Source organism: Aethina tumida, chromosome 6, assembly GCF_024364675.1.
Source record: "Aethina tumida isolate Nest 87 chromosome 6, icAetTumi1.1, whole genome shotgun sequence".
NCBI lineage: Eukaryota > Metazoa > Arthropoda > Insecta > Coleoptera > Nitidulidae > Aethina > Aethina tumida.
The window spans coordinates 10440812-10455272 of NC_065440.1; the positions used below are offsets into that span (position 1 = coordinate 10440812).

A 14461-nucleotide genomic window follows, 5' to 3' on the forward strand; every position below is an offset into this window, starting at 1 on the left:
ATATAAATTTTAAAATCAGCATTATTATTCAATAAACTACCTCTAATTGAATTATTAAATAAAAATTAACATATTCCAGGCTCTAAATTTTATGAATAAAGTGAAATTATATATATATATATATATATATATATATATATATATATATATATATATATATATATATATATATATATATATATATATATATTTAATTCATTAATATAATTAATTATTATAATAATATATAATATAATTTGATCTAAAAACAATTCTGATCTGGAAAAACAACAGTATTTTTTATTGATATAATTATTAATTAATCTAAACGATAGATATAATTGATATGATGATAAAATTAATTACTGCAATGAAATAATTTCAAATATATTTCAAAAATTATAATAATTTTGACACACATTTTTAATATTAATTATAAAATAAAAATCAATATATTCTGTTAATTATTCTGTTATTTGTTTATTTTTATGTGAACGAATAGACGCTCTGAATGTTATGAATAAATTAAAATGAAATATTTAATTAATTAATATAATTAATAATTATAATAATATGAATTAAACTTGATCTAATATATATAATTTTAATTTGAAAGGAACAAAAATAATATTTAAGTGATATAATTAATTAGTGTGATGAAATAATTATTATGGTATAATGGACCTGAGAATCTTATTATGGTTCACTTCATTTTATTCCATATTTTCCACAAATACACTAAATTATAATTACAATTATAGACAACCACATCAACACAAACACTTTATTTTATCATTAGTGACAAGTTTCATTTTTTTAATTTTGTCTTGGATAAATAAACAAATTAATTTAAAATTAATAATCAAATTATTATTATTATACTAAAAGTAAATTTAGTTTTTAATTGTAAGCTAAACAAAATCAAAATATTACGAAACAAATTAAATAATTTACTAAATTAAAATATATATATATATATATATATATATATATATATATATATATATATATATATATCAATTTAAACTTTTAATTTTAAAATTATTAATAAATTTTAATTTATTATCAAAATTTGAATATTCTAAATAATTTTAAATAAAGTTTAAAATAAATATAGAAACCAATTAAAAATTTAATTATTAAATTAATAAATAAAATCAATTTATTTATTTTTTAATTAATTAATTTTAAAGTAATTAATGGATTTTTGCATATCAATTTATTTCCAAATTTGATAAAAAAATATACAAATATAAAAATTTTATTTTTGTATTATAAATAAAGTTAATAACAAAAAACTAAATTTATTATTATATTTAAATATTTATTTCCTAATTTTAAAATAAAACTTAATTCTGGTAAGTAAGGTAAGTAAATAAGTAAATTTTTATTATTTAATTAAAATAATAATAATAATAATTTCATTTTAATTTTATAAATTTTATTTCAAAATTTAATAAAATATACATAAATATATAAATCTAATGTTTATATTATAAATAAAATAAATTATATACTAAAGTTATTTATTTTAAAACATACTTTCTGATTCTAAAATAAAACAATATTTTATTAAATTGAAGTACTAAAATTTTTATTATAAAATTAAAAAAATATGTATTTTTTCAATATATTTTTATAAATTTTATATCTATAGTTCATCAGACTTAATTATTCTGATAAAATGATTTGATTTTTAAAATTAAAGATTTTATTTCTGTATTATAAACAAAATAAATTTATACAAAATTTAAAATTAATTCTAATAATTTTACTTGATTACTTTCTAAATTGATATTTCTTCATCAGTTTTTTAAACTTTTAAATTTTAGGTAATATTATGATTATAAAAAAATACAAAAAAAAATTAAATTTAAAATTTTAATTTCTGGGGTAAAGTTCTTAAGAAACTGATATTATATTAAAATTATAAAATTAATATGCTGTAAAATATCATTATACATTTAAAACAATTTAATCGAGTTTTCTAATCAAATTTTTCTACCAGAAATAAATTAAATATCTAATTTTTAATTAATATAGAGTTCTTATGAAGTTTTTTGTACTTGTTCCAATTTTGACCATCTGTGTGTGTTTTTTTTTTAATTTGAAAACTTAGTTATTTAACTTATTATGGGAAGTAAATAAATTTTTAAAAAAATCATTATTTTATTATTACATTTAAAAATTTTTAATTTTAAAATGTATTATTGTATATTAAAATTATAACATTAAAAACCCAATTAAAATTTTAATTATTAAATTAAGAAGAAAAAATAATAATTTCAATTTATTTTTATGAATTTTATTTATATTATTAATCAAACTTCAACATTTTGATAATGTTATTAAAAATACAAAAAATTAATACAAAAATCTAAAATTTAAATTGTTCTACAATTAATTTATGTCAATTATTTTCATATATTGATTTCTATTATACGATTATTAATAGATTTTTCAAATCTAATATCAATTTTACATCAATTTACTTCAAAATTTAATAAAATACATATAAATATATAAATTTAATGTCTTTTTATTATAAATAAGTCCAATTTTGAACAACTATTTTTTTGTCCATTTTGCATTTAAATTTAAAATGTGTTATAGTATATTAATATTATAATATTAAGAAACTAATTAAAATTTTAATTATTAAATTAAGAAAATAATATAAAATAAATAAATAAAAATATTATTAATCAAATTTTAACATTTTGATAAACTAGTCTAATTTTAAAATTATTGAATAGATTTTTTTAATTTGATATCAATTGTTTTGTCATTTATTTTAAATTAAATAAAAAAGATATAAATGAAAATAAAGTAAAATAATACAAAAATCTAAAATTATTATATGTAAAAATTTATTTTTTTGTTTAAAAATAGAGCATAAATGTATTAAAATTATAATATTAAGAAGCTAATTTATTTTTTTATTATTATTTTAACAAAAACAATTTAATAATAATTTCAATTTATTTTTATTATTAATCAAACTTCAATATTTTGATAAACTAGTTCTAATTTTAAAATTATTGGATGGATTTTTCTAATTTGACATCAATTGTTTTATCATTTATGTCAAATTAAATAAAAAATATAAATTTTATGTTTATATTATAAATAAAATAAATTAATACAACATTCTAAAATTATTATATGTAAATATTTACTGATTTAAAAATACAAAAATCTAAAATTATTATATGTAAAAATTTATTTTTTCGTTTAAAAATAGAGCATAAATGTATTATAATTATAATATTAAGAAGCTAATTTATTTTTTATTATTATTTTAACAAAAACAATTTAATAATAATTTCAATTTGTTTTTATGAATTTTATTTATATTATTAATCAAACTTAACGTTTTGATAAACTAGTTCTAATTTTAAAATTATTGGATGGATTTTTCTAATTTGACATCAATTGTTTTATCATTTATTTCAAATTAAATAAAAAATATAAATTTTATGTTTGTATTATAAATATAATAAATTGATACAACATTCTAAAATTATTATATGTAAAAATTTATTGATTTAAAAATAAAATAAACATGTATTTAAATTATAATATTAAGAAACCAAATATTTTTTTATTATTAAATTAACAAAAACAATTTAAATTTATTTATTCTACAAGTCATTGATATCAATTATTTTGATATATTAATTCCTAATTATTAATGGATTTTCCAAGTCTGATATCAATTTTACATCAATTTATTTCAAAATTTAATAAAAAATATATAAATTTAATGTTTATATTATAATCAAAATAAAGTAAAATTAAAGTAAAAAATTAATTAAAATTATACTACAATTAAAAAAACTAAATAATTTTTTTTTTTAATTAAATTAAAAAAATAATAATTTCAATTAATTTTTATATTTTATTATAATTTTACTTGATAAATTTCCTAATTGATATTTCTTCATTAGTTTTATTAAAGTTTTAAATTTTATGTAATTATGACATTATAAAGAAATACAAAAAAAAAAACTAAAATTTACTATGTCAAATTTTAATTCTTGGGGTAAATGTGTTATAAAACTGATTAGTATAGTAAAAGTATAAAATGTGTGTACATCATTATAAATTTAAAACAATTTTAGAAATATTTTAGGTTTAAACTAGTAAATCAAATCGAAATTTGTACGAAAATTTAGTTATTTAAATTTTTAATAAATAAATTTTATAAAAATAATTTCATTCAACATTCTCAAGTTCCTTCAAATGAGGATAAAATAGTTCTTCAACGAACTGTTTTACTGCTTTAGATAAGTTTATAGAGTGATTATTAAATCGAAACAAACATTGCATTCCGACTTACTTAGTCACAAATTGGCTCAGCCAACTATGAAGTACTGTAAATACCACCAGCGCTTGTGCGAGATCGTAATCGTCGGTGAAAGTGCATTTTACTTTCTAGTACGTCCCTGTGTGTGTGCAGGATTGAATGGCGACAACTGACAGCTGTTTTATGTTGTTGTTGCAGCATTCCTGACTTTTGTTCAATCAATTTTCAACTATTTCCCCATTGTTTTCCGCTAAGTGTTCAAAGTAGTAACGAAATGTCCGACATCAATTCGCGATGTGGCGTGAGACAGTGCTCGAACAACTCGTCCAATTACAACGGTGGCTTCTTCAAGTTCCCAAAAGATAAAGAGAGGTAATTAATTGTTGTTAACCCGACAACGTGTACGTGTATTCGTGTGTCGGTGTGTTAATTGTTATTGGGAGAGATGCGTTGGTTTACAGGGCGGTTTATTGGGCACGTTTGTGTGGACGAGACGATCTCCTGACTGGCAACAGGAATTTGAGTAGTACCACCATATGTGGGGCACACTTCGAGGATTATATGTTCAGCAAGCCGACGAAAACGCCCAAAAGAAGGAGACTCGTTTCAATGGCTTTTCCCACGTTGTTTGCCAAAGAAGAAGACAAAGAAGACAATGCACAGTCTCCAGTCAATATACCAGGTACGTTAGAAAAGTTAATAATAAATTTTTTAAAGCAGTAACTGTAATTAATTCACATTATATAACAAATGTTCTCATCATGGTATTGATAAATGAATCCCAACTTTAACATTAATATTGTACTTTTCAAAATCAATATTAAATTATTTCTATATATATATTAAATTATTTTTATTTTATTTTAATTGAATTACGTAAATTTCATTCAAATTTTCATTTGTATAATAATATTAATTTGTAATATAAATAAAAAAAATTAATAAAAAAACTAAAATTAAAATAAAAAATTTTCTGATTTTATAATTTTAAAATAAAATTTTAAAAACTAAAAGCTAATTATATATTTTATTAATAATTATTATTAACAAAAATAAAATTATCATTAGATTTAAAAAATCACTTTCTGATTTTAAAATAAAACTTGGTTTTGTTAAAATTTTAACTTTAAGAAACTATTATCAATTTTACATAAATTTTATTTATCAAAAATGATATGATCTCATAAGTTGGCTCCAACTTTTAAATTATTAATATATTTTTGAACGTCAATTAATTTAAAAATTTAACAGGAAATGTATAAATATAACTTAATTTTATTTTGTTCAATTTACAAATTAATAATAAATTTTTTATTACATTTAAAAATTACTGATTTTAAGTTGTAACTGATTTTTATTCAAATTGTATAATAATATTACAAAAGCTAATTAAATATTTTATTATTATTAATTTAACTACTTTTTATTAAAACTATAATATTAAGAAACTCATTAAACATTTTATTATTAAATATAAATAAATTTAATTTCAAATTATTTTTATTAATTTAATTATATATATTTGTTTAATATTTGTATTATAAATAAAATAAATTAATAAAAAACTTATTTTAAAATAAAACTTTGTTTTATTAAAATTTTGACATTAAGAAACTATTATCAAATTTAAATAAATTTTATTCCAATATATTTATTTAATACTTTTTTTGTATGTTTAATCAAAAGTGATATAATCTGATAAGTTGATCGCAATTTTTAAATTATTAATATATTTTTGAATGCCAATTAATTTAAAAATTTAATAGAAATTGTATAAATCTAACTTAATTTTGTTTTGTTCAATTTTTATTATTATTTTTATTAAAAATTTTATTTAAAAATTTATTTTGAGTTAAAACTGATTTTTCTTAAAATTATAATGTTACAAAAACTAATTAAACAATTTATTATTAAAAATAAATATATATAATTTCTATTTTATAAAAAATATATTAATTTTACTCCTTTTTATTAAAACTATAATATTAGAAAACTCATTAAATATTTTATTTTTAAATATAAATAAATTTAATTTCAAATTATTTTTATTAATTTTATGTCTGTAATTAATCAGAAATAATAATTTTAATAACCATTATTTCAAAATTAATTATTAATAAATTTTTCAAATTCGATATAATTTATTTTAAAATTTGAGAAAAAAACATATGTAGTTAACTTATTTTTATTAAAATTATAATATTATTAAACTAATTAAAAATTTTATTTTATTAAATATAAATATATTTAATTTCAATTTACTTTTATGTATTTTTTATTAAAATTATGAAACCAAATAAAAATTTTATTTTTATTTATTTTTATGTGTTTTATGTCTCTGTTTATTCAAAAAAATAATAATAATTTTGATATAGTAACGTTTCTTTTTTTAATTATTAATGCATTTTTCGAATTCGACATCAATTTAAAATTTGATAAAAACCATCAATATTTTTCTATTTTAAAACATAATATTAATTAAAAGCTTTTATATTATTAAATATAAATACATTTAATTTCAATATATTTTTATGAATTTTATGTACACAAATTATAAAAAACAATAATTTTAATAATTTTAAAATTATTAATGGATTTTTCAAATTTGATATCAACTATTGCAGTAATTTATTTTAAAATTTAATAAAAAATGTATTAATTTAACTAATTTTTATTAAAATTATAAAATTATGAAACTAATTAAAAATTGTATGTTATTAAATATAAATATATTTAATTTCAATTTATTTTTATAAATTTTATGTCTGGTTAATCAAAAATGATGATTTTGGTCTTTATTTTAAAATTATTAATGTATTTCGACAACAATTTTTATATTAATTTATTTTAAAATTTGATAAAAATCATATTGATTTAACTTATTTTTATTAAAATTATAAAATTATGAATTTAATTAAAAATTTTATAATTTATTAAATATAAATACGTTTAATTTCAATTTACTTTTATGTATTTTATGTCTTAAGTTTTCAAATTCGATATCAACTTATGCAATAATATTATAAAACTAATTAAATAATGTATTTTATAATATAAATAAAACTAATTTCATTTTATTTTTATAAATTTTATTTCTATGATTAGTAAAAAATATTAATTCTGATAAAATGATTCTAATTCTAAAATTATTAATGGATTTTTCAAATTCCATATAAACTTTTGTCTTAATTTATTTTAAAATTTAAAAAGACTTATAATATATAATATAAATATATTTAATTTCATTTTATTATTATGTATTTTATGTCTCTAGTTAACACAAAATTAATATAATGCATTTTTCAAATTCTACATCTACCTTTACATTAATTTAATTTGAAATTTGATAAAAACGTATTGAATTATCATACTTTTATTAAAATATATTAACTTAACTTATTTTTATTAAAATTATAATATTATGAAACGAATTAATTAAAAATTTTGATAACATTGTCTTAATTTTAAAATTATTAATAAATTTTTCAAATTCGACGTTAAATTTCATATTAATTTATTTTAAAATGTGATAAAAAACATTGATTTAACTTACTTTTATTAAAATTGTAATATTTTGATAATTATAAAAAATTTATATTCTTAAATGCAAATATATTTGTTTTATTCATTTTTGAGTTTATAATTAATCAACATTAATAATTTTGTTAAAATTAATTATTAATGGATTTTCCCATTCGACATTTACCTTTGAATTAATTTATTTTTTATATAAATAATTAAAATTATTATTACATTTAGAAACTTAGTTTCTGATAAAAATTTTTATTAAAATTGGAACTATTAATATTTGTCTGTCCAGTATATATTTGTTCCCTTTTATTAACATTAAGAAACTAATTAAATCTTTTATTATTAAATATAAAATAGATAAATTTAATTGCTCATTTTTATGAATTTTATTTCTATGGTCAATCAAAAATAGCAAATAAATAATATTATTACTTCTAATAAACTATATAATTGAAGTTTTTATTAAAGAAATGGAAGATACAAAGAAATTAAATCAACAATAAAATATCAAGTAATAATAGGTATAAAAACTATTGAAAAGCCAAAATCTATATGAAAATTATTTCGCCAACTAGACACTCCTAGATTTCCGGGGAGTTCATTCTATGATACTTATGTTCATAATTTTTAAATATACATAAAGTTTCTGACTTGTGTTATTTGAAAAATTCTATATTGTTTCAGGACCATCGACATTGATGAACTATCATGATGATTCAACCACTGTAGCATTTGCTGAAGCTGTACTAGGTAATATTAATAATATTTTTAGTAAAAGATTAGTTTTATTAAGAAGTCACTGACAATTATATTATATAAAATAAGTTACTAACCACTTACCCAATAATTTTAAATGCTAATATTGGATATCATATAAATTCTATTTATTTTTACTAAACTTTGAGTATAACCCAATTAAGGTAAAAAGAATTAAATAATGCTGATCCTATAATTCTCTATTCTCTCTATTCTAATATATCTTTATGTAAAACTTAATGAAAACCATTTGCCAATATTTTAAAATTTTTATGGTTTTGTGTACGGTTCAAATTCTATTTATTTTTAATAAACGATCACTACCCGATAATTTTTAAATATTAATCGTATAGTCGAAATTTCGTTAATATTTTATAAACGGTGGAACAATTGTTCAGAAAATAAAAGAAATTATCATTTACGGACACTTACCCAATAACTTCTCATTTTTATATTAATATGCATGGTAGAAATTCTATTTATTTTTAATAAAAAATGAGAAACAGAGAACAACAATTAAGTTACAGAAAATAATAAAGACTGTCACTTATGGATCACTTACCCAATAATTTTCAAATATTAATACATATGGCCGTAATTCTATTTAGTTTTAATAAATTTTTTTTTGGTTTTAACTAAAAATCATAAACAATTACGGCATAGAAAATTATAAACAATGTTATTTACTTACCGAATAACTTTCATTTTTTATATTGTGAATTGTATAAATTAATTTAGATTTATTTTATTAATATGTATGGTAGAAATTTTATTTATTTTTAATAAGCAATAGGTTTTTATCAAAAAATTACTAATAATTATGATTTAGGGAAAAATAAAGATATTATTGACCACTTACCCAATAATTTATATTTTTTTTATTAATGTGAATTGATAGAAATTCTATTCATTTTTAATAAGCGGAGGGACAATAAAAGAATGTAAATTGGTAGAACTTTTATTTATTTTTAATAAACGAAGGGTTTTTAAAAAGAAACCAATAAAAGAAGGTACAAAGATTGACCACTTATCTAATAATTTCCAATTTTTTATTAATGTATATAGTAGAAATTCTATTTATGTTAATAAATGAAGAGTTTTTAACAAAAAATCAATAAAAGTGAGGTATAAAGAATAATAAAAATTGTCATTTATTAACCACTTGCCCAATAGTTTCCAATTTTTTATGAATGTGTCTAGTAGAAATTCAATTTATTTTATCATTACGAGTTTTTATATTATAAAGAATAATAGATTGTTATTTATTGATAGCTTGCCCAATAATTTCCAATTTTTTTATTAATGTGTATGGTAGAAATTCTATTTAATAAATGATGAGTCTTTATAAAAAAAAAATCAGTAAAATCAGTATAAAATCAGTATGAAGGGTAATATAGATTATCATTTATTGACCACTTACCCAATAATTTTAAATTTTATTATTAATGTGTATGGTAGAAATTCAATTTATTTTATCATTATGAGTTTTTATCAAAAAATCAATAAAAGTAAGATATAAATAATAATAAAGATAATTTGTTGATAACTTACCCAATAATATCGAATTTTTTATTAATGTATATGGTAGAAATTCAATTTATTTTGTAATTATCAGTTTTTATCAAAAAAATCAGTAAAAGTAAGGTATAAAAAATAATAAAGATAGTCATTTATTGATCACTTATCCAATACTTTCAAAATTTTATACAAATGTGTATAGTAAAAATTTTATTTATTTTTAAGGAACGATGGGTTTTATCAATAAATCAATAAAAGAAGGTATAAAGAATAATAAAGAATTCTTGATCATTAATCCAATAATTTCCAAATTTTGTAACTAATGTTTTATGGTAAAATTTTTATTTAATTTTAATAAGCGATTAGTTTTTGTGGAGAAATCTTACTTTATTTACCCAATAATTTCCAATTTTTTTATTAATATGTATAGTAGAAATTCTATTTATTTTAATAAATAATGATTTCTTCTCAAAAAATCAGTAAGAGTAAGGTATAAAAATTCAATTTATTTTAGCATTATTAGTTTTTATCAAAAAATTAGTAAAAGAGAAGAATAACAAAGATTGTGATTTATTGACCACTTTACCCAATAAATTCCAATTTTTTATTAATGTGTGTGGTAAAAATTCAATTTATTTCACCATTATGAGTTTTTATCAAAAAATCAGTAAAAGTAAGATATAAAGAATAATAAAGATTGTTATTTATTAATCACAATCATTTTCAAATTTTTATACAAATGTGTATAGCAAAAATTCTATTTTTTAATAGGTTTTAATCAAGAAATCACTATTTATTATCCAAAACCTTCATATTAAATTTTGTATGTGGAACTCATTTTGCGTTTATTTCAAAGCAACTTTTAAATTATTAATATCTATCTTATTCTTAATAAATTTATTTTGTTTCAGCATTAGAAGACTTTATGGAACAGGAATGTTCTAAACAAAACAAAATACCCAAAGACCAAGAAGGTAAATATAAATATAAACCGAAGACATTTATTAATATCTTGAATTCATTTTATAATAAAAATGTTTGTAGTGACAAGCGAAGATGATGTGTTCATTTTGGAGTTATTAGAGGCATTCCTATCGGCGGACATCGCACTGGAAAAGCTGAACAACCCCGTTCTACAAAAGTTCCTTACGAAATACTGCCAACGAACCATTACAAGCGACATTTTACAGCCTAGATACATAAAAAGTGCCAAAGAAAATTATTTGATGAACATTAAAAACGACTTGAACAACGAGAAGAAACTGTGGGTGAGTATTGCTGACGCAGTATCCCAAGATGGGTACAAGGTGGTCAACATTATGGCTGGTTGTTTGGATTCACAACTTCCTGGAAAATGTCACCTTATTGATTCCAAATTAGTGTCAGAAACCACTGCGATTGATATAGCACAAATTGTCGATAAATCACTGAATCACATCTGTTCAGATCAAATAACCAAACATCAAAGGGTGTCCCTGTTGATCACGTCAGGGTCGGCAAACATGGAAAAGGCGGGGACGATATTGAGGAACACCTACCCCAACATGATACATTTGAAATGTTTGGAGCAAACTATACAAGATATCTGTGCCTACTTCTTGGAGAATTTCGTGAATGTGACCACGTTGGTGTTGGAAACTAATCGGCTACTTTTGACCTACGAAAATCAACTAATGCACACCCAAACCCTCAAAAAGTTACCCCACTTCGAATACCACAAGCCAAGTTCGTGGATGGAATCTGCCTGTTTCTATTCCGAATATTTCGGTACCATGAAAAAGTTGGTGCACGAACTGTCGGACTTCATTCCCAACATTAGGCACCTGAAGGAGATCTGGTCATGTGACAACACCCAGATGGAACTGGACCTGATACGTCACAGCTGCACCGGCCTAATTGTGACCCTGAACAAGTTGGACCAACGGGTGGGTTTGGCACAGACCGTCAAGCTGTTCGAGGAGAGCATCAACTTTATAGAGGCTTCGTGTCCACTGAGTGATAACCTGAAGAACTATCTTGCAGACGTCAAAAAGGACATCGGGTATCAGACCATGAATGCCATAGGGAAGACTCTCGAACTCACTAACTCAGCCAGCTTGTCCTACTTCACGTACTCACCCTTAACAATTTGTGAGGTTAAAGCTTCTTTAGAACCGTTCCATTTTGGACGGCATAAATTTAAAAGTTTAAAGATAGACAATACTTTGTCGAAGCTGACAGCTCTTAGGCCCAATTTGGATGTGTCGATGTACGGATGAGATGACCTGGATGTGTTCAATATTAGTAAAATATTAGAGGTGATTAAATAAAATTGAAGAGGCTGATCAAAATAATTAGCAGTTGAATGAAGAAATGTGAGGAATGTTCTGGTGATTTTAGGAAGAGTAAACAAAAGTCTACAAACATTTCAAGTATTTGTATAAATACAAAATTTATAGGACATTGTTGTATCTTGGATGGACCGCTCACTATTGAATTATTTTTATACTTTTTATTAAATAAAATATATTTGTCTTCATTGTTTTATTCTTAGGTGTATAATTTTTTCCACATTTACACACTTTTTACATTACATTTCACACTTAATAGTTAATTTTCTTTTCTTGCACTGTTGGTTGCCTCACTACAGGGAATTACGCCATAGGTGGCGATGCCATCTATGTACGACATTGAAATTAAGATGTCAATTTCGTCCATCTATTCTAAGCTCATTACTTTTTGAATTATTTGGGGAAGTATAAACAATATCAATATATATTTTGTCGACTTAATTTATTTATAAAATTAATTATATTTATTTCTCAACATTAATTTTATTTTTACATTTTTTACTGTCAATTATTGAAGAATGTACATTCCTCCAGCCAAATGCTCCTATATTTTTAATAATTTATTAATTAAATAATTAAAAATTATGGTATTACAGTCTCTATTAATTTTGAAAATAATTAAATTATCACTGTGATTACATTTTTTAAAAATAAATTCAATTTTCTGACTATATGATTTTTAGATATCGACACACTAACCAAAAAGAAAATGATTACATTTGTAATTTTAATTGATACATAAATAAAAATGGTTGATAAGAATTATATTTTATACTTTTTATTAAATAAATTATATTTGCCTTCATTGTTTTATTCTTAGGTGTATAATTTTTTCCACATTACACCTATTTTACATTACATTTCACACTTAATGGTTAATCTTCTTTTCTTGCACTGTTGGTTGACACGCTACAGGCAGTTATGCCATAGGTGACGATGCCATCTATGTACGACATTGAAATTAAGATTGTCCATCTATACTAAACTCATTACTTTTTGATTTATTAGGAGAAGTATAAACAATATCAATATTTATTTTATCGATTTAATTTATATATAAAATTAATTATTTTAATTTCTTAACATTAATTTTATTTTAACTTTTTTTTACAGTCAATTGTTGAAGAATGTATATTCCTCCATCCAAATGCTCTTATACTTTTAATAATTTATTAATTAAATAATTAAAAATTATAGTATTACAGTGTTTATTAATTTTGAAAGTAATTTAATTATCTCTGTGATTACATTTTTTAAAAATAAATTCAGATTTCTGACGAATATACTCTTTATGATTTTTAGATTTCGACATACTAACCAAAATAGAAATGTTTACATTTGTAATTTTAATTGATACATAAATGAAAATGGTTGATAAGTAAGTCTAATCTTGTGTAATATCCTTCTGTCTAACAATCAATTATATTGTAATGCATTTGTCTGAATATTTACATTAAACACTTAATGGCTAATCTTCTTTTCTTGCACTGTTGGTTGCCTCGCTCCAGGCAATGGCGGTATAGGTAATGGTGCTATCTATGTAAGACGTTGGAATCAAGATGTCAGTTTTGTCCATCTATACTAAACTAATTACTTTTTTATTTATTAGGGGAAGTGTAAACAATAACAATATATATTTTATTCGATTTAATTTATTTATAAAATTATTTTTATATCTTAACATTTTATTTTTACATTTTTTTACAGGCAATTGTTGAAGAATATATATTTCTCCAGCCAAATGCTTCTAATACTTTCAATATTTCTATACTTTTAATAATTTAGTGATTAAATTATTAAAAATTAAGGTATTGCAGTGTTTATTAATTACGAAAGTAATTAAATTATCACTGAGATTACATTCTTTGAAAATAATAACCAGTGTTTGCATGACCAATTTCCCAAGCCGATTTACTATCAAAAATTTACACTTTAACGAATCTGGAACCATAAAGAAAGTCAGAATTTTCAAACCGATAGAACATAATGCTAGACTATATGCGTTCATCAATTGCGAAAAAGCCATGCGTGGTTTTAA

General features: G+C 19.9%; 1 protein-coding gene across 1 annotated transcript; it reads left to right on the forward strand.

Annotated features, from left to right (window-relative positions):
- Positions 1 to 4134: 4134 nt before the first annotated feature.
- On the forward strand, positions 4135 to 12611 carry LOC109605282 (uncharacterized). Its single transcript, XM_049968451.1, has 5 exons — positions 4135 to 4660; positions 4750 to 4970; positions 8504 to 8569; positions 11005 to 11067; positions 11138 to 12611. Exons 1-5 carry the CDS (start codon positions 4563 to 4565, stop codon positions 12349 to 12351), a joined length of 1662 nt encoding a protein of 553 aa, XP_049824408.1. The 5' UTR covers positions 4135 to 4562; the 3' UTR covers positions 12352 to 12611.
- Positions 12612 to 14461: the final 1850 nt, after the last annotated feature.